Source organism: Amblyraja radiata, chromosome 19 (genome assembly GCF_010909765.2).
Source record: "Amblyraja radiata isolate CabotCenter1 chromosome 19, sAmbRad1.1.pri, whole genome shotgun sequence".
In the NCBI taxonomy this organism is placed as follows: domain Eukaryota; kingdom Metazoa; phylum Chordata; class Chondrichthyes; order Rajiformes; family Rajidae; genus Amblyraja; species Amblyraja radiata.
The window spans coordinates 3,810,981-3,830,415 of record NC_045974.1 but is presented as its reverse complement, the minus strand read 5'-3'; the positions used below and the strand labels follow the sequence as shown (position 1 = coordinate 3,830,415).

The 19,435-nt window shown below is 46.8% G+C and overlaps 1 protein-coding gene across 1 annotated transcript in view; it reads left to right on the top strand.

The window, feature by feature from the left end:
- Positions 1-15,619, top strand: part of adck2 (aarF domain containing kinase 2) — a 15,733-nt gene extending 114 nt beyond the window's left edge. Inside the window, exons 1-8 of the mRNA XM_033037479.1 lie at positions 1-1,451; positions 5,377-5,523; positions 8,212-8,340; positions 9,683-9,778; positions 11,480-11,731; positions 13,933-14,061; positions 14,926-14,979; positions 15,066-15,619. The exon at positions 1-1,451 is cut by the window's left edge and continues 114 nt beyond it. Of these exons, the coding sequence (XP_032893370.1) occupies positions 552-1,451; positions 5,377-5,523; positions 8,212-8,340; positions 9,683-9,778; positions 11,480-11,731; positions 13,933-14,061; positions 14,926-14,979; positions 15,066-15,203 (1,845 nt within the window). The 5' untranslated portion in view covers positions 1-551 and the 3' untranslated portion in view covers positions 15,204-15,619. The remainder of the gene's footprint in view (positions 1,452-5,376; positions 5,524-8,211; positions 8,341-9,682; positions 9,779-11,479; positions 11,732-13,932; positions 14,062-14,925; positions 14,980-15,065) is intronic.
- Positions 15,620-19,435: the final 3,816 nt, after the last annotated feature.

Here is a 19,435-nt window from a genome sequence, read left to right as displayed (position 1 = left end):
GCATCTTCCATCCTCCTCCCGTGGCCTCCTGCGCAGCAGCTGAACTTATCCCCAGAGACCTTTACCATTCCATCAATTCGCCTTTGCATCTCTTGGGGATCTTCTTCTTCTTGCGTGTGGCCTGTACAGCCTAAAGTTGCAGGACCACTTGTTCTATTTGATCTTATTTGATTGCACACGCCGCCGGGTTGATTGCATTCATCGTAACTAGGGCGGACCAAGTGAATGCTGCAGTCTCCCACCCCTCTTGGGGATGAATGGATGAATGGCTGACGGAAGAGTTGACTCTTTGGATTGAAGGCAGACACAACATGCTGGAGTAACTCAGCGGGACAGGCAGCATCCCTGGAGAGAAGGAATGGGTGACGTTTCGGGTCGAGGCACTTCGGCAGACTTCAGACTCTTGGGATTGATGTCTCCAAACGTGGATTCCTGGTAAATATGACAATTCTCACCCTCACGGACATCATGGACATCAGGATAGCGTGCATGTTGGAGTTCATGACTCTGTGATTGTGATCAGGTTGACACAACAGCCCGCGCCCACCAGGATGGCTGCCCTTCTCTTGAGTTGTAGGACATGCCCTGGACTTTGTAGATCTGTGATTTGGAGAACTACTGCCTTTAGGGCGGGCAACTCTGCACCAAAAGTATCTTTCAGGTTGAAGAATTTACCCAGACTTACTCTTGCCTGTCTAGGTCTTGGGAGCTCGTCACTTGCAAACTCCCAGAAAACAGCAGCAGTTGCAGAGGCCAAGCTAACGCTCTGCCCCAAGCGAGGATTGCGCTCATTGTTGGGAGAACTTTTCTGGAGGATTCGTTTTGCCGTCCATTTGGGCGTGCGGGCGGTGGTCCTGCTGCTGAGATTTGGTCCCCTGCTGCTGCTCTACCCAGTGTGTTTTGTGTCGTCTGATCTCGCCTCGGCCTGGTATGAGGTGCTGCTGAGATCCACAGTGGCCGCCGGGCCCACGTTCATCAAACTCGGACAGTGGTCCAGCACCAGGAGGGACCTCTTCCCGGCAGAGTTCTGTGATAAATTCTCCAGGATTCATCCCCGTGTCTCCCCGCATCCCTGGGACTACACCAGGCGCAGCTTGAGGAGGGCGTTTGGAGAGCACTGGAGGAGCATATTCCACATTGAAAGCAAGGAGCCCATCGGGTCGGGCTGCATCACGCAGGTGTACCGGGCCTGCACTGATCCAAGGGATATTAACAACTCGGAATTCCAAAAACTTGTCGAAAGCTTTGAGAAAGAAGACCAGTTTGAAGCATGGGAAGTCTCCGGGCTGCAGGGAATATTTCATTACATGTTTCCACACAAGCAAGATCCACACAATGAGCCGGCCACAGCGGAGGGGTTGAGTGGAGGCCCTGAACTGGAAGATGGATGGACAGCACCTCATCCCAACACAATGTCGGAGCAGCACCATCTCATTCCAGTGGCAATCAAGGTATGATAATGTCTCCAGCAAAGATCCTATAGCGGAGCAAGATAGACCACTCCTGCTAAATGCAATGGGCTGACGTGTAGTACACAACGGAGCGGAACGTGGGCCTTTTTTTCATCCATTTCAGTAACCGGACCCGACCCGACCCGCAGTGTAATCAACGTTGCGGGGGAACAGTTTGTAAACAGAATTATAAATTATAATTCTGAAAATGAGAAGATTTTTACCAAATAACTTTTATTTTTACGAGGATGTTTCCGTAACCGGCTTCCAGTCTCCGCATTAGTATCCTATGGAATCTTTGGTCGGGAGACGGAAGCCGGTTACGGAAATGGGGCCGAAAATGACCCATGAATCTGCCCATGACCATACTACATCTTTTTCGACGAGTGGTCTATCTTGCTCGCTGTAGGGTCTTTGGTCTCCAGCATGCAATGTAAGGAGGAGCAAAGAACCTTCACATGCTGAGGATTGCAGTTCTTCTTCTGCAGTTGTATAGGGCTCTGGTGAGACCACATCTGGAGTATTGTGTACAGTTTTGGTCTCCTAATTTGAGGAAGGACATCCTTGTGATTGAGGCAGTGCAGCGTAGGTTCACGAGTTTGATCCCTGGGATGGCGGGACTGTCATATGAGGAAATATTGAAAAGACTAGGCTTGTATTCACTGGAGTTTAGAAGGATGAGGGGAGATCTTATAGAAACATATAAAATCATAAAAGGACTGGACAAGCTAGGTGCAGGAAAAATGTTCCCAATGTTGGGCGAGTCCAGAACCAGGGGCCACACAGTCTTAGACTTAAGGGGAGGCCATTTAAGACTGAGGTGAGAAAAAACGTTTTCACCCAGAGAGTTGTGAATTTATGGAATTCCCTGCCACAGAGGGCAGTGGAGGCCAAGTCACTGGATGGATTTAAGAGAGAGTTGGATAGAGATCTAGGGGCTAGTGGAGTCAAGGGATATGGGGAGAAGGCAGGCACTGGTTATTGATACGGGACGATCAGCCATGATCACAATGAATGGCGGTGCTGGCTCGAAGGGCCGAATGGCCTCCTCCTGCACCTATTTTCTATGTTTCTATGATTTCTTTTGTACAGACTTTTTTTGTTCAAGGGTTAGATTACAGAGAGTGGGAGTAGATATCTCAAGTGTGCTGGAGTGGAGGCAGGTTATATTGTTGATGGAGTGTAGTATGGTCGTTCTAGGCACTTTGCCACATTTGTATGCAGCAAACTGGATTTTTTTTAAACTACAGATGCTAAAAATCTGAAATATGACCAGAGAATGCTGCAAAGAGTGAGGGGATCGGACAGTATCAGTTGAAAAAGAAACAGTTAACATTCATCAGGTCTTAGAAGAAAATGTTTAAGAAGGAACTGCAGATGCTGGAACATCGAAGGTAGACAAAAAACATAGAAACGTAGAAAATAGATGCAGGAGTAGGCCGTTCGGCCTTTCGAGCCTGCACCCCCATTCAATATGATCATGGCTGATCATCCAACTCAGTATCCTGTACCTGCCTTCTCTCCATACCCCCTGATCCCTTTAGCCACAAGGGCCACATCTAACTCCCTCTTAAATATAGCCAATGAACTGGCCTCAACTACCTTCTGTGGCAGAGAATTCCACAGATTCACCACTCTCTGTGTGAAAAATGTTTTTCTCATCTCCGTCCTAAAAGACTTCCCCCTTATCCTTAAACTGTGACCCCTTGTTCTGGACATCCCCAACATCGGGAACAATCTTCCTGCATCTAGCCTGACCAACCCCTTAAGAATTTTGTAAGTTTCTATAAGATCCCCCCTCAATCTTCTAAAATCTAGCGCGTACAAGCCAAGTCTATCCAGTCTTTCTTCATATGAAAGTCCTGCCATCCCAGGAATCAGTCTGGTGAACCTTCTCTGTACTCCCTCTATGGCAAGAATGTCTTTCCTCAGATTAGGAGACCAAAACTATACGCAATACTCCAGGTGTGGTCTCACCAAGACCCTGTACAACTGCAGTAGGACCTCCCTGCTCCTATACTCAAATCCGTTTGAAACGTTGCCTATTTCATTCGCTCCATAGATGCTGCTGCACCTGCTGAGTTCCTCCAGCACTTTTGTCTATCTTAGAAGAAAATGCCTCTGACCTGGAATGGTATCTCCATTTTTCTTTCGACAGATGCTGATAGTCCTGGTGTTTCCACCATTTTCCGTGGATAGACAATAGACAATAGGTGCAGGAGTAGGCCATTCGGCGCTTTGAGCCAGTACCGCCATTCAATGTGATCATGGATGGTGTAAAATTAATTTGGTGCGCTGGCTGATCTCAAATCAAATACTGATCCTGGAAGAGCGACCAATATGACCTGGAACTGCAAGGGACTGCAGATGCTGGAATCTTGATGGAAAACGCACATTGCTGGAGTAACTCAGTGGGTCGGGCAGCATCTGTGGAGGGAAGGGATAGTTGATATTTTGGCTCGGGGCCCTTCTTCAGACACTTCGAACAGTCTGAAGAAGGGTCCCGACCTCTGTGTTGCGACCAATATATAACCTCCCCCCCACCCCACAATAGCAAACTTTGTATGATATGGGGTAAATATTCTGGTGAAATTAGTGATGAATCAAAAAATTAATTACCATCAAACCAATTTTACTTGATGTGTAAGAAGGAACTGCAGGTGCTGGTTTAAACCGAAGATAGACGCAAAATGCTGGAGTAACTCAGCGGGACAGGCAGCATCTCTGGAGAGAAGGAATGGGTGATGTTTCGGGTCGAGACCCTTCTTCAGGCTCTCAATGGGTGACGTTCTGGGTCGAGACCCTTCTCCAGACTCAGAGTCTGAAGAAGGTTCTTGACCCGAAACATCACCCATTCCTTCTCTCCAGAGATGACTCCAGCATTTTGTGTCTATCTTCAATCTTACTTGTTGTTGTGTACAATTATCTGGGGAAAAAAATGATTTTTAATCCAGCTGCCTGGCTGATTACATCATGGGCAACAGCACGTTATATTTCCCTTGAGCAGCTTACAGCCCAGCTGTATAACTTTGATTTCTCTAAGTTCAAGTAACGCCTGCATTCCCTCCCTTCCCCCCTTTTAACCCCCCCCCCCTCCCCTGCTCCCCCACCCTAGTCGTCTTACTCATTCCACTGTTTGCATCTTCGTATCCCACACGATTACACATCTTCCCCAGCCAATAATGAGACATGAAGTCATCTATTGTTGTACTCTGGCCTTTCCTCGCCTCCAGTTCCCCCCCACTCCCACTCCCCCTCTATCTTTCAGTCTGAAGAAGGGTTCCAACCCCGAAACATCACCAATTCCTTTTCTCCGGAGATGCTGCCTGGCCCGCTGAGTTACTCCAGCAGTTTGACAATAGACAATAAGTACAGGAGTGGGCCATTCGGCCCTTCGAGCCAGCACCGCCATTGAATGTGATCATGGCTGATCGTCCCCAATCAGTACCCCGTTCCTGCCTTCTCCCCATATCCCCTGACTCCGCTATTTTTAAGAGCCCTATCTAGCTCTCTTTTGAAAGTACTCAGAGAACTGGCCTCCACCGCCCTCTGAGGCAGAGAATTCCACAGACTCACAACTCTCTCTGTGAAAAATGGCTTACTCCTTATTCTTAAACTGTGGCTCCTAGTTCTGGACTCCCCCAACATTAGGAACATGTTTCCTGCCTCTAGCGTGTCCAAACCCTTAATAATCTATGTTATTAAGAAGGAACTGCAGATGCTGGAAAATCGAAGGTAGACAAAAATGCTGGAGAAACTCAACGAACGGGTGAGGCAGCATCTATGGAGCGAAGGAAATAGGCGACGTTTCGGGCCAAAACCCTTCTTCAGACTTAATAATCTATGACTGATTGTCAACATGTGTTTTTGTAGCGTGCTGACTCACAGATTAGCCCAGAGGTTCACTGGTTCCTTCTGTCTGTAGGTGATGCATCCTGGCATTACTCATCAAGTGCGTATGGACCTGAAACTCATGAAAGCCGCGAGCTGGGTTCTCAGTCTCCTGCCGGGCGTGAGGTGGCTGAGGTTGACGGAGGTGATGGAAGAATTTGAGGAGGTCATGTTGGGACAGGTGAGGATGCAAGTTAACGACACCTGACCCGAACTTCACCTGACACCTGACCCCGAATCCTTTCTCAAAGATTGCAACGTGTCTTTGCAAGATTCAAGACTGGAGAATGTTTAATTGTCAACAATGGAATCCTTAGCTGCAGAAGCATAACAGCCCTGTGAACACAGTACAGATAGATAATAAATAAGGAATTCAATAAATTAATAACACCAATGCTCCTACAAAGAAGTCCCAAGTCCTTCCTGCAACCAAAACAGTCCATCATTCATAGTTTAGTTAGTGTTTGTGGGGTTCAAGAGCCTGGTGGTTGTTGGGAAGAAGTTATTCTTGATCTTGACCTTGCATCTTATAATCCATGCCTTATAATATTTACACGTGGTCTATTTTACACGGGGGATATTTACATGTTAGGGTCCAGCATCAAACCTTACTTCTTATTCTTCTTGCGTATGGCATGCACAGCCTAAAGTTGTAGGACAACTTGTTCTATTTGATTGTGCACACTGGGTTGATTGCATTCGTCGAAACAGGGCGGACCACGTGAAGGTTGCGGTCTTCCACCCCATCAAACCTCACCAAACTGCAACTGTCCCATTATCTGGCTCTGATTCTGTGACCCAAATCTCTATCCACTACTCTCATCAGCTACTGTGGAGTCACCATTTAGTTTAGTTGAGTTTAGAGTTACAGCACGGAAACAGGCCCTTCGGCCCACAGAGTCCACGCCGACCATCGATCACCCGTTCACACTAGTTCTATGTTATCCCACTTTGCCATCCGCTCCCTACACATTAGGGGCAACTGACAGAGGGATCGATTAACTTACAAACCCGCACGTCTTTGGGATGTGGGAGGAAACCGGAGCACCCGGAGGAAACCCACGAGGTCAGTGTGAATGTGCAAACCTCACACAGACAGCATCAGGGGTAATGGCCCTGTCCCACTGTACGAGTTCATTCCAAGAGCTCTCCCAAGTTTAAAAAAAAAATCAAACTCGTGGTAAGTACGTAGCGGGTACATCGGAGCGCGGGGACTTCTCTTAGCGGCTCGTGACGCTAACGGCAGGTACTCGGGAAATGCGGTAAACTCGTGAAGACTCGTGAAGATTTTTCAACATGTCCACGAGAGCCCCGAGTACCTACGAGCGGCTATTACCGTAATTCTCCGAGTTCGAATCAGGGGAAACTCGGGAGAACTCTCGAATTACCTCGTACAGTGGGACAGGCCCCTTTACAGAAGGCAGGAACATTAAATGGAGTTTAGACAAAAGTGCTGGAGAAACTCAGTGGGTGCAGCAGCATCTATGGAGCGAAGGAAATAGGCAAAGTTTCGGGCTGAAACGTTGCCTATTTCCTTCAGGGTTTCGGCCCGAAACGTTGCCTATTTCCTTCAGGGTTTCGGCCCGAAACATTGCCTATTTCCTTCAGGGTTTCGGCCCGAAACGTTGCCTATTTCCTTCGCTCCATAGATGCATCTGCTCTTGAATTAGCTCGTACAGTGGGACAGCCTCTTAAGGATCAAACCTGGATCTCTGGCGACTACCAGCTGCACCAGTGTGCTGCCAAATTTGTCAATTTATGTTCATAAGTTATAGGAGCAGAATTAAGGTAATTTGACCTATCAAGTCTACTCTGCTATTCAATCATGGCTGATCTATCTTTCCCTCAAACCCATTCTCCTGCCATCTCCCGATAACCCCCGACACCCTATTAATAAGTTTCTTTGCATGGTAGAGTCGCTAGAGTTTAGAAGATTGAGGGGGGGATCCTATAGAAACTTACAAAATTCTTAAGGGGTTGGACAGGCTAGATGCAGGAAGATTGTTCCCGATGTTGGGGAAGTCCAGAACAAGGGGTCACAGTTTAAGGATAAGGGGGAAATATTTTAGGACCGAGATGAGGAAAACATTTTTTACACAGAGAGTGGAGAATCTGTGGAATTCTCTGCCACAGAGGGTAGTTGAGGCCAGTTCATTGGCTATATTTAAGAGGGAGTTAGATGTGGCCCTTGTGGCTAAAGGGATCAGGGGGTATGGAGAGAAGGCAGGTACAGGATACTGAGTTGGATGATCAGCCATGATCATATTGAATGGTGGTGCTGGTTCGAAGGGCCGAATGGCCTACTCCTGCACCTATTGTCTATGTTTCTATGGTCTAGCCCTTGCTTAGATAAATCCATCCATGTTATTTTGCCTTCATTTATTTTAAATCCCTCCCTGATCTTATTCGTCAGGTCATTCAGGTCATTCAAGGGACGACAGATGGCACAATGGGCTAAGTGTTTGGCTGGCAACCGGAAGGTAGCCGGTTCGAATCCCGCTTGGAGTGCATACTGTCGTTGTGTCCTTGGGCAAGACACTTCACCCACCTTTGCCTGTGTGTGAATGTCTGTGAATGTGTGTGAGTGATTGGTGGTGGTCGGAGGGGCCGTAGGCGCAGATTGGCAGCCACGCTTCCGTCAGTCTGCCCCCAGGGCAGCTGTGGCTACAGAAGTAGCTTACCACCACCGAGTGTGACTGAGGAGTGAATGAATAATGCGATGTAAAGCGCCTTGAGTATTAGAAAGGCGCTATATAAATCCCATCCATTATCATTATTATTATTCATGAATTAATATACCATGTCTCGTTTAACATGGCAAGAAAAGTCACTCTGCACACTAACACCATGTCCGGGCATTATCCTGCAGATTGACTTGCGGAACGAGGCAATGATTATGGAGAGATTCCGAGAGAATTTTCTGGGAATGGATTCTGTCAAGTTTCCCATCCCCCTCCGGCCGTTCGTCACCAGAACCGTCGCGGTGGAAACGTACGAGGTATTTGCGCCATGTTCCTCTTCCTGGTTCTACAGATAATGTATCAGTGTGGCTCAGGATTTCTGTCATTGTGTTTCGAGATGGACAAAGCCTGGAAACCTTGAGTCAGTGGCCGCACAATGAAATAGGTGCAGGAGTAGGCCATTTGGCCCTTCAAGCCAGCACCGCCATTCACTGTGTTCATGGCTGATCATCCACAATCAGTACCCCGTTCCTGCCTTCTCCCCATATCCCCTGACTCCGCTATCTTCATGAGCTCTATCTAACTCTCTCTCGAAAGCATCCAGAGAATTGGCCCCCACTGCCTTCTGAGGCGGAGAATTCCACAGATTCACAACTCTCTGGGTGAAAAAGTGTTTCCTCATCTCCGTTCTAAATGGCTTACCCCTTATTCTTAAACTGTGGCCCCTGGTTCTGGACTCCAAAGCTGCAAACCTAATATCCTAGAATCTGGGCAAGAATATTGTAACTGAAGTAATACCAGTGTGTGATGTTGTGAAAGATGTCACTAATTTAAGTTGAGTTTATTGCCATATGTGCAAGTAAAGTGAAGTACAGGTTCAAAGCAAATCTTGCTGACAGCAGCAACACAGCCACATAGACTCAGGCACACAGGCGCGCTCTCCGTCACGCTCTCTTTCTCACTGTCCCGATTTCTTTCTTTCTCTCGCGCGTTCTGTCGCTCTCTCTGTCGCTCTCTCTTTGTGCTCTCGCTCTCTTGCGCTCGCACCTTCTCTATTTCTCTCGCATCCTCTCTCGTGCTCTCTTTCTCTCGCTCTCTCACAATAGACAATAGGTGCGGGAGGAGGCCATTCGGCCCTTCGAGCTAGCACCGCCATTCAATGTGATCATGGCTGATCATCCCCAATCATTACCCCGTTCCTGCCTTCTCCCCATATCCCCTGACTCCGCTATCTTTAAGAGCCCTATCTAGCTCTCCCTTGAAAGTATCCAGAGAACCGGCCTCCACCGCCCTCTGAGGCAGAGAATTCCACAGACTCACAACTCTCCGTGTGAAAAAGTGTTTCCTCGTCTCCGTTCTAAATGGCTTACCCCTTATTCTTAAACTGTGGCCCCTGGTTCTGGACTCCCCCAACATCGGGAACATGGTTCCTGCCTCTAGCGTGTCCAAACCCTTAACAATCTTATATGTTTCAATAAGATCCCCTCTCATCCTTCTAAACTCCAGAGTGTACAAGCCCAGCCGCTCCATTCTCTCAGCGTAGGAAAATCCCGTTCTCTCTCTCGCGCTCTCTCACATACTCACCTCACAAATTCGACAAGACAGTCCAAAGGAAAAGTACAAAAACCCCACTAATTGTTCGATGTTGTTTGTGTTCAGGAGAGCACTCCCATCTCGACGTTTGTGGCAGAGGACGTGCCCGATGTGTTGAAGCAGCAGTTGGCCAGGATGGGGCTGGAGATGTTGCTGAAGATGGTAAAATTTACACAGTTCTAACAAACCAAATGTTGGCTAAATGGGAATGAGATGGGAAAAAGGAATAGGAAGCAGGGATGGTAAATAAAAACTCAGACAGTGTTCGGCTATTTGTAAGTAAATCCAAGTGTACAGGAGAGATGGGAAGGTAGACAAACAAATTTCGGAGAGAGGAGGAGAACTTCGGAAAGTCAAATAAGCCAAATAATAATTTCAATGCATTGTATTTTGCATCTTGTACAAGAAAACAGATGTTGCAGAGGGAGAAACATTCCTGGATTTATTAAAAGTAAATATATTTTCTGAACACTAAATGAACACTAAAATACTTACTTGAGCTGAGGTACAGGGCCAATCTCTATCGACCAGGTTTAACCGATGAATCTTATTTCAAAAATGGGACACAAAGTGCTGGGGTGACTCAGTGGGTCGGGCAGCATCTCTGGAGAAGGAGGATAGGGTACATTCCGGATTGGGACCCTTCTTCAGACTGATTGTGGGGGGAGGGGAGTGTGGAAGAAAGCTGGAAGAGAGGAGGGGCAGGCCAAAGCGAGGGGCAGTAATAGTTGGCACAAGTGAGCGGGGAGGAGATGGGTTGGTAGCCAGATGGTTGGACAAAGCCCAGAGATGAAAAGGAAGGAGCTGTGAGACAAAAGGATTGAAGTTGTGAATTGTGAAGCTAGAGGGAGGAATGTAGGTGAAAGGGGAGGGGGAGGGAAGAAGTGGGTGTGAGTCCCGGTGGGGGAACATAGAAACATAGAAAATATGTGCAGGAGGAGGCCATACGGCCCTTCGAGCCAGCACCGCCATTCATTGTGATCATGGTTGATCATCCCCAATCAATAACCCGTGCCTGCCTTCTCCCCATATCCCTTGACTCCACTAGGGGAAGGGGTGGGCACAGGGGGAGGGGGAGGGGTGGGAAGAGGAGGTGTGGGAGAGAAGGGGGGGGGGGGGTAATTCTAGTTCCCTAAAATTGGAGAATTTGATGTTCTGTCCTATCTCACATATTGTTACTATTCTGTACACTCCAATCTATGCCAGTTCCAAGAGTACTTTGAGATAGAGTAAGTGAAGTCAATATGGTGACGAAAGTGATAAATGTAATGAACTGAACCTGACAGACAAGTTGAGCAAAAGATCAGTAACAATGGGAAGGGCATGCACGATTCAGGGACGTGAAGGCTTTGTGATGCAGTAGAGTTTGATCAGCAGGTAAGTGCTCGCTGATTAGTTTGGCTCATTATAATTTGGTTCATGATAACGGAAGATGGCGGCCCGTTCAGACGCAGCAGCTTTGCGCTCCCATGTCCGAGTCAATTCGGAGCAGCCCGGTACCGAACGCGGCTGTGAAAATAAGGTATTTAAAAACCTCAGAACCCCGAGAACCCCTAGAAATCCCAGTGCTATTTTACTGTTGTGATGTTCTTTGTACAAACCATGTTCTCGGGGTATCTAAACCTAAATTTGAGTAGTTACTTAAGTTATGATGTCGGATGGAAGCTGCATACCCAAATCTCGTTGCACTTATGTGCAATGACAATTAAATATATTATTATTATTATTATTATTATTGGGAAGGGTTTACAACTCAAATTGCAAAGGGTCATTTCGTAAAAACCTAATACGTCAAATTTATGAATGACAAAAGAGAAAGATGCTCATGTTTCCGTCTTCACGCTGGTGTGACCTCGCCCGCAGGTATTCGTGGACAACTTTGTTCACGGAGAGCTTTGCCCAGAGAACATTCTCATCCAGGGAGCGGATCAGTTCAGTCGCCAACAGGATGACAGGACCACCATCGTGGATTTGTGCGACACCCTCATCATCAACGTTCACCCATCCCAGTGTCCGCTCAAACTGATCCTGCTGGACACCGGCATCGTGACTGAGCTCCGGCCTTCAGACTTCCACAATCTCAAAGCCGTCTTCACCGCCGTGATCACAGGGCAGGTATGACGATCCCAAACCCTGATAGCCCTGTCCCGCGGTACGAGTTCATTCCAAGAGCTCTCCCGAGTTTAAAAAAAAATCAAACTCGTGATAAGCACGGAGAATGAACGTAGCGGGTACGTCGGAGCTCGGGGACGTCTCTTAGCGCTAACGGCAGGTACTTGAGAAGACTCGCTAACGGCACGTAAGCACGGGAAGACTCGTGAAGATTTTTCAACATGATGAAAAATGTCCACGAGAGCCCCGAGTACCGACGAGTGGCCATTACCGTAAATCTCCGAGTTCGAATCAGGGCAAACTCGGGAGAACTCTTGGAATGAACTTGTACCGTGGGACAGGGCTTTTACTCAAATCAAAGGAAAACAATCCAGGGACCTTTGTCATCTGACAATATTCAATCACTCAGTTAAAGAGGCAGCACTGTGGCGCAGTGGTAGCAATGGAACGGAGCGGGATACTTTATTGACACATGTGACGGGGTACAGTGAGATTCTTGGCTTGCGCAGTCAACAAATGGAAATAGTGGCCACATACGTCGCTGACAAAGTCACAAAGTATCCCCGCCAGTTCCTCCTTTGTTCTTCTCCCTCCCTCACGATGGTCTCCGCACGCCGGCTCCTCCATTGTTCTTGCCCCTCACAGTGAGTGGTTCCTCCACCCCTCACTAGTGGCTCACAGCGCCAGAGACCCGGGTTCAATCCTGACCTTGGATGCTGACTGTACGGAGTTTGTACGGTATCCCCGTGACCTGCCTGAGTTTTTTCTGGGAGCTCTGGCTTCCTCCCTGTTGAAATGATAAAACTCGCACATAGTGGTTAGAATCCATAGTCTTTTATTAGCAGCTCCATGGAGGAAACACTTGGTGCTTTCATCTCCATGCATTCAGCTAGTCTAACTAGAGAAAGAACTCACTATCAAGTCTGTGGGCAGATCAGCAGTGTGAGTGACATAAGGATGCATAATCTATGTGGTAATATATATATATATATATATATATAGTACTAACACACTAATCTACACTCCCATAGTGCAGGTGTGTAGGTTCATTGGTAAAAATTGTTCCTCGTGTGTGTAGGATAGTGTTAATGTGCAGGGATTGCTGGCATGGACTCAGTGGGCCGAAGGGCCTGTTTCTGTGCTGTATCTCTAAACTAAACTAAAAACAAGTAAGTGGCTTGTGTACCCATCTTTGACCTTGATCTGCAGATGAGATTCCCAAATTACAATTTGCACTTCACCTCTTTGTAGAGAAAAGTTTTAATAGACAACTGGTGCAGCGGGTAGAGCCGCTGCCTCACAGCGCCAGAGACCCGGGTTCCACCCTGTCCTCTGTGTGGAGTGTGCACGTTGACCCTGTCCTCTGTGTGGAGTGTGCACGTTGACCCTGTCCTCTGTGTGGGCCAGTTTGCACGTTGACCCTGTCCTGTGTGAAGTTTGCACGTTGACCCTGTCCTCTGTGTGGAGTTTGCACGTTGACCCTGTCCTCTGTGTGGAGTGTGCACGTTGACCCTGTCCTCTGTGTGGAGTGTGCATGTTGACCCTGTCCTCTGTGTGGAGTGTGCACGTTGACCCTGTCCTCTGTGTGGAGTGTGCACGTTGACCCTGTCCTCTGTGTGGAGTTTGCACGTTGACCCTGTCCTCTGTGTGAAGTTTGCACGTTGACCCTGTCCTCTGTGTGGAGTGTGCACGTTGACCCTGTCCTCTGTGTGGAGTGTGCACGTTGACCCTGTCCTCTGTGTGGAGTGTGCACGTTGACCCTGTCCTCTGTGTGGAGTGTGCACGTTGACCCTGTCCTCTGTGTGGAGTTTCCCCCGGGTGCTCCGTTTTGCTGAATCTCCGGAATCTCAAAGACGTGTGGGTTTGTAGGTTGTTTAGCCCTGTATAAGTTGCCCCCTAGTGTGTAGGGAATGGGTGACAAAGTGGGATAACATAGAACTAGTGTGAACGGGTGATCGATGGTCGGCGTGGACTCGGTGGGCTGAAGGACCTGTTTTCATGCCGTATCTCCGAACAAAACTAAACTAAAACTTTGGGGAAGGGTGTTCGAGCAGCATTCAGAGATGGTGCTTCTGAACATATAATGTAAGGCAGACACTGTATGCATGCTGCACCTGTCCACATTTGTGGTGCTGGGAATAGATGTAGCTACACCATACCATTTGATTTTTCTCTTTAAGATTTAGTAATTATATTTATTTTAGGGCGAGAAGATCACAGAGCTGCTGCTGACCCAGGCAACAGTGAATGAATGCCAAGACTTGCAACTGTTTAAATCTGAAATAGAAAGAATCGTGCATGAAGCAGAGATGAACACTGGATCGCTGGGAAAGGTATTAACAGACAAAAAAAAAGTAGATTGGAAGATTACTTAATTAAGGGAGTTTAGTTTAGTTTATTGTCATGTGTACCGAGGTACAGTGAAAAGCATTTGTTGTGTGCTGATCAGTCAGAGGAAAGACAATACATGATTACAATCGAGCCATTTACAGTGTACAGATACATGATAAGGGAATAACGTTTAGCGGCAGGCAAAGCCAGAATAGTGCGATCAAGGATAATCCCAGGGTCATTAATGAGGGAGATGGTCTGAGAGGAATTTAAGAAGATCAGAGTTAAAGTAAGAAATGTATGAATAGAGATATAAGAGTGTGGAGCGACTGTTATATGGGAATTGAGTCTACTCTAATGCACCCCTTTGGAAGAAGTGATTCCAAGTTGCGACCTTTATTGTCCATTAAAGGGTTTAATGGTTTTCTCAGTTTGTTATGTATTGTAATAATACTAAGTTGATCGGAGATTCAAGGAGCTGCAGATCCTGGTTTACAAAAAAGACACAAAGTGCTGGAGTAACTCAGCGGGTCAGGCAGCATCTCTGGAGTATATCTGGATAGATGACGTTTCGGGTCTGGACATGGGTCCTGGCCCGAAACCTCACTTATCCAAGTTCTCCAGAGATGCTGCCTGACCCGCTGAGTTACTCCAGCACTCTGTGTCTGAGTTATAAGTTGATTTTTGCAGTGTGAATTAACTCACTTGGTTGTGCGATGTGGCTTGGACACCTTAAATTAATCAATTTTATCAGGTATATGCGATAAAACAATATATCAGCTGCTATTATAGATTGGTGAGGAAGCAGCTCACTTGTTCAGTTTTAAGTTCTACCAAGTTTAATTTTAATCATTTTCTCTTCTCAGCTCCATGTTGCTGGCTTCCTTTCTAACATTCTGGAAGCACTCATCGTACATAAGGTAAAGGATGAATGTGAGCCGCTGCTCTGTTTATTTACCACTGCTGTGTTATCTGACGTTGTTCCCTTACCTTCTCCCAACGCTAGGTCAAGGTGGAGAGCAGCTTTGCCTCCGTGATCCTTGCAATCATGGCCTTGGACCGTCTCAGCCGATCTCTCGACCCCGAGCTGGACTTGCTGCAAGTGGTCAGACCCATGCTGCTGAAAGACTCTGCGGGTTTGTAAGGCTTTGTGGATCTTGGCGACGCACTTTCACCCAACTGGGGGGGAGTGAGGAGGGGGCACGCTCCCAGATATTCACAACCATTAACCATTCAATCACCTGGTACTGGGGATATGACATTTGTTTTTAATAACAGGCCAACAGTATGGCCCATATGCTTAATAATGCATGCTGTATGCCTGTGTTATATTACCTGTGATACTTTGAAGTTGCATAAGATTATATGTTTATGTCGAGCGTTGTTAACTCTGCCCTTTTGAACTGTCCATTTGAACGGCCATAGTTTTCAGGTAGAACGGGTAGAAACATAGAAAATAGGTGCAGGAGTAGGCCATTCGGCCCTTCGAGCCTGCACCGCCATTCGATATGATCATGGCTGATCATCCAACTCAGTATCCTGTACCTGCCTTCTCTCCATACCCCCTGATCCCTTTAGCCACAAGGGCCACATCTAACTCCCTCTTAAATATAGCCAATGAACTGGCCTCAACTACCTTCTGTGGCAGAGAATTCCACAGATTCACCACTCTCTGTGTAAAAAATGATTTTCTCATCTCGGTCCTAAAAGATTTCCCCCTTATCCTTAAACTGTGTGACCCCTAGTTCTGGACTTCCCCAACATCGGGAATAATCTTCCTGCATCTAGCCTGTCCAACCCCTTAAGAATTTTGTACGGGCAGAGCCGCAGCCTCACACCCCAGGTGACCCGGGTTCGATCCTAACCCCGGTTGCTGTCTGTGTGGAGTTTGCACCTTCTCCCTGCTTTCTTCTGGTTGCTCCGGTTTCCTCCCACATACTAAAGTGGTGCCGAGCTGTAGGTCAATTTTCCTCTGTAACATTGCCCCTGGTGTGTAGGGAGTAGATGAGGAAAGTGAGATAACATGGAACTAGTGTGAACGGGTGATCGATGGTCGGTGTGGACTCACTGGGCCAAAGGGCCTGTTTCCACGCTGTTCAATCAATCAATCATTGAATTAAGTGGAAGGTAGACACAAAATGCTGGAGTGACTCAGCGGGTGAGGCAGCATCTCTGGAGGGAAGGAATGGGCGACGTTTCCCATTCCTTCTCTCCAGAGATGCTGCCTCACCCGCTGAGTTACTCCAGCATTTTGTGTCTACTTTCGATTTTGACCAGCATCTGCAGTTCTTTCTTACACATTGAAATTAAGTGGGCAGGGTTAAAAGCTATCTGTGCATTAGTGTTGCAAAACTCTGTACCATAAACGAATAAAATGTTACATCCCAACTATTTCCCTTTTGAATTGTTTCATTTCATCCGTGTTCCAGTGGATATTTGAAAGACTTGTCCTTTCACTGCTTGTAGCCCAGCAAATATGTTTTTCTAATTTTATATCACCCTTCTGCCACAGGAAGGAGTTAGGCTTGATCGTATTCATGTATATTGTTACCTGATTACATTGGGCAGCATGCAATCAAAAGCTTTTCACTGCCTGCGACAAAAAAAACAGTGGAACAACAGTGAAAAGCGTTTTGTTTGTGCGCTCTCTAATCAAATCAAATAATATCTGAAGAATATTTGAAAAAAACGGTCTGAACAAGGGTCTCGACCCGAAACGTCACCATTCCTTTTCCCCAGAGGTGCTGCCTGACCCGCTGAGTTACTCCAGCGTTTTGTGTCAGTCTTCAGATATTATTATATACATCAATCTGAACAAACCTTGTTTAATTTACATTGCAGGACAATGGTGAGTAAGGTGGGCCAAAAATTGTAGCACTATCGTGTACCATTTTGGCGGAGTTTCGAGAACACACGCACACATACAAACAAACAAACAAACAAGATGAGAGTTTTAGTGAGATTCGGATCCCATTGTGACGTCATTGTGACGTTGAACGCGGCTGACGGGCAGGGCAAGTGCAAAAGTGGTTTGAAATGTGATTTTTGTAAATGTTAATTATTTGTAAAATATACCATCAATCTGAACAAAACCTGTTTCATTTACATCACATGAACATGGTGAGTAAGGTGGGCCAAAAATTGTAGTGTTATCATGTACCGTTTTGACGGGGTTTCGGGATCTCACGCACACGCACGCATACAAACAAACAAACAAGATGAGAGTTTTAGTAATATATAGATGAATACAATCAATACATACACACGTACAACAGGTACAGCAAACAGAAAGATAGAAGAGTGCAAAGTATAGTCTCTCAGCATTGTAGCTCATCCATGGAAGCAGAAGGAACTCTGCTCAGTCAACACGAATCATCAGCTCACTGTATTTACTGTTGATTGTGAGGGCAGACTACATCTTGTGGGGGAAATCCGTCCTTTAGACCACTCTGCACGTTCAATAACATCAACATCTAGGAAAACGCTGCCTGTCCCCCTGTTGATACACTACCACTTTAAGAAATTGCAGCCCGTGGTTCTATATGCTGACGTCTTCAATAGCTGGGATATGATTCTCAACAGAAACAGTGATCTTTTACAGTCCTCAGTCTTCACATGTACATAAGAGGAAGAGGACTGGACTTTGCTGCCTTCCCTCACAGTGGGGAAACGTTGGTTCTGCCGTGGGGGATGTTTACGTTAAATTCTATAGTGTTGTGTTTATTTTATTTGTGTGGCTGCATGTTAACTCAAATTTCACTGCACCATTTGGTGTATGTGACAATAAATGTAACTTGAACTATATAATGCTGACTCAGCCATCATAGATGTGTTGATGATGTGAAGGCATTAGAAACTTGCAGCATGTTCTTTAAGATAAGAATGCGATCTTCATCTTTAACCTGCTTGGTTGTTTTTAGTTTAGAGATACAGCACGGAAGCAGGTACTTCGACCCACGAGTCCGCACCGACCAGCGCTCCCCGCACATTAACACTATCCTACACATACTGGGGACAAAATTACACTCATACCAAGCCAATTTGCCGACATACCTGTTCGCCTTTGGAGTGTGGGAGGAGACCGAAGATCTCGGAGAAAACCCACGCAGGTCACGGGGAGAAGGTACAAACTCCGTACAGACAGCACCCGTAGTCGGGATTGAACCCGGGTCTCCAGCGCTGCAAGTTCTGTAAGGCAGCAACTCCACCGCTGTGCCACCGTGATAATGTTCTCGTTGTGATCTTTCTCGTTGTATTCTTGCTCCTTCTAGGCATCTCACTTCTGTTTTTTTTCCTTTTGCTTCATGAATTTCCCAGCAAGTTTACACTTGACCATTTGCTGACAAGACTAGATTTAAAAAAAAGGTTATTTCACATTTTATCAAAACTATTAAGCAACACCAACACTTCTCACCTGTAATCAGTTGCAGAGACCCAGTTAATACATCCTAATCCCTCACATCCTCCTTTGCAGGACCACTTGTAGCAGGTGAGTGATACCTTTACTAAACCCACTTATTCCATCTACTTTCAGTGGAGGCCTGGGCAATACAGTCTGATGTCCCTTGTTATAATTGTTAACGCGAGAACAGGAAGGCAGATTACTATCTAAATGGCGTCAAGTTGGCAAAAGGGGAAGTACAACGGGAGCTGGGGGTCCCTGTTCATCAGTCTATGAAAGTAAGCATGCAGGTACAGCAGGCAGTGAAGAAAGTGAATGGCTTGTTGGCCGTTTTAACAAGAGGAGCAAAGAGGTCCTTCTGCAGTTGTACAGAGCCCTAGTGAGACCACACCTGGAGTATTGTGTGCAGTTTTGGTCCCCTAATTTGAGGAAGGACATTCTTGCTATTGAGGGAGTGCAGCGTAGGTTTACAAGGTTAATTCCCGGGATGGCGGGACTGTCATATGCTGAGAGAATGGAGCGGCTGGGCTTGTACACTCTGGAGTTTAGAAGGATGAGAGGCGATCTTATTGAAACATATAAGATTGTTAAGGTCTTGGACACACTAGAGGCAGGAAACATGTTCCCAATGTTGGGGAAGTCCAGAACCAGGGGCCAGCCAATAAGGGGTAAGCCATTTAGAACGGAGACGAGGAAACACTTTTTCTCACAGAGAGTGGTGAGTCTGTGGAATTCTCTGCCTCAGAGGGCAGTGGAGGCCGGTTCACTGGATACTTTCAAGAGAGAGCTAGATAGGGCTCTTAAAAATAGCGGAGTCAGGGGATATGGGGAGAAGGCAGGAACGGGGGAGTACTGATTGGGGATGATCAGCCATGATCACATTGAATGGCGGTTCTGGCTCGAAGGGCTGAATGGCCTACTCCTGCACCTATTGTCTATTGTCTATTGACACAACTCAAAGGACACAGCACGGA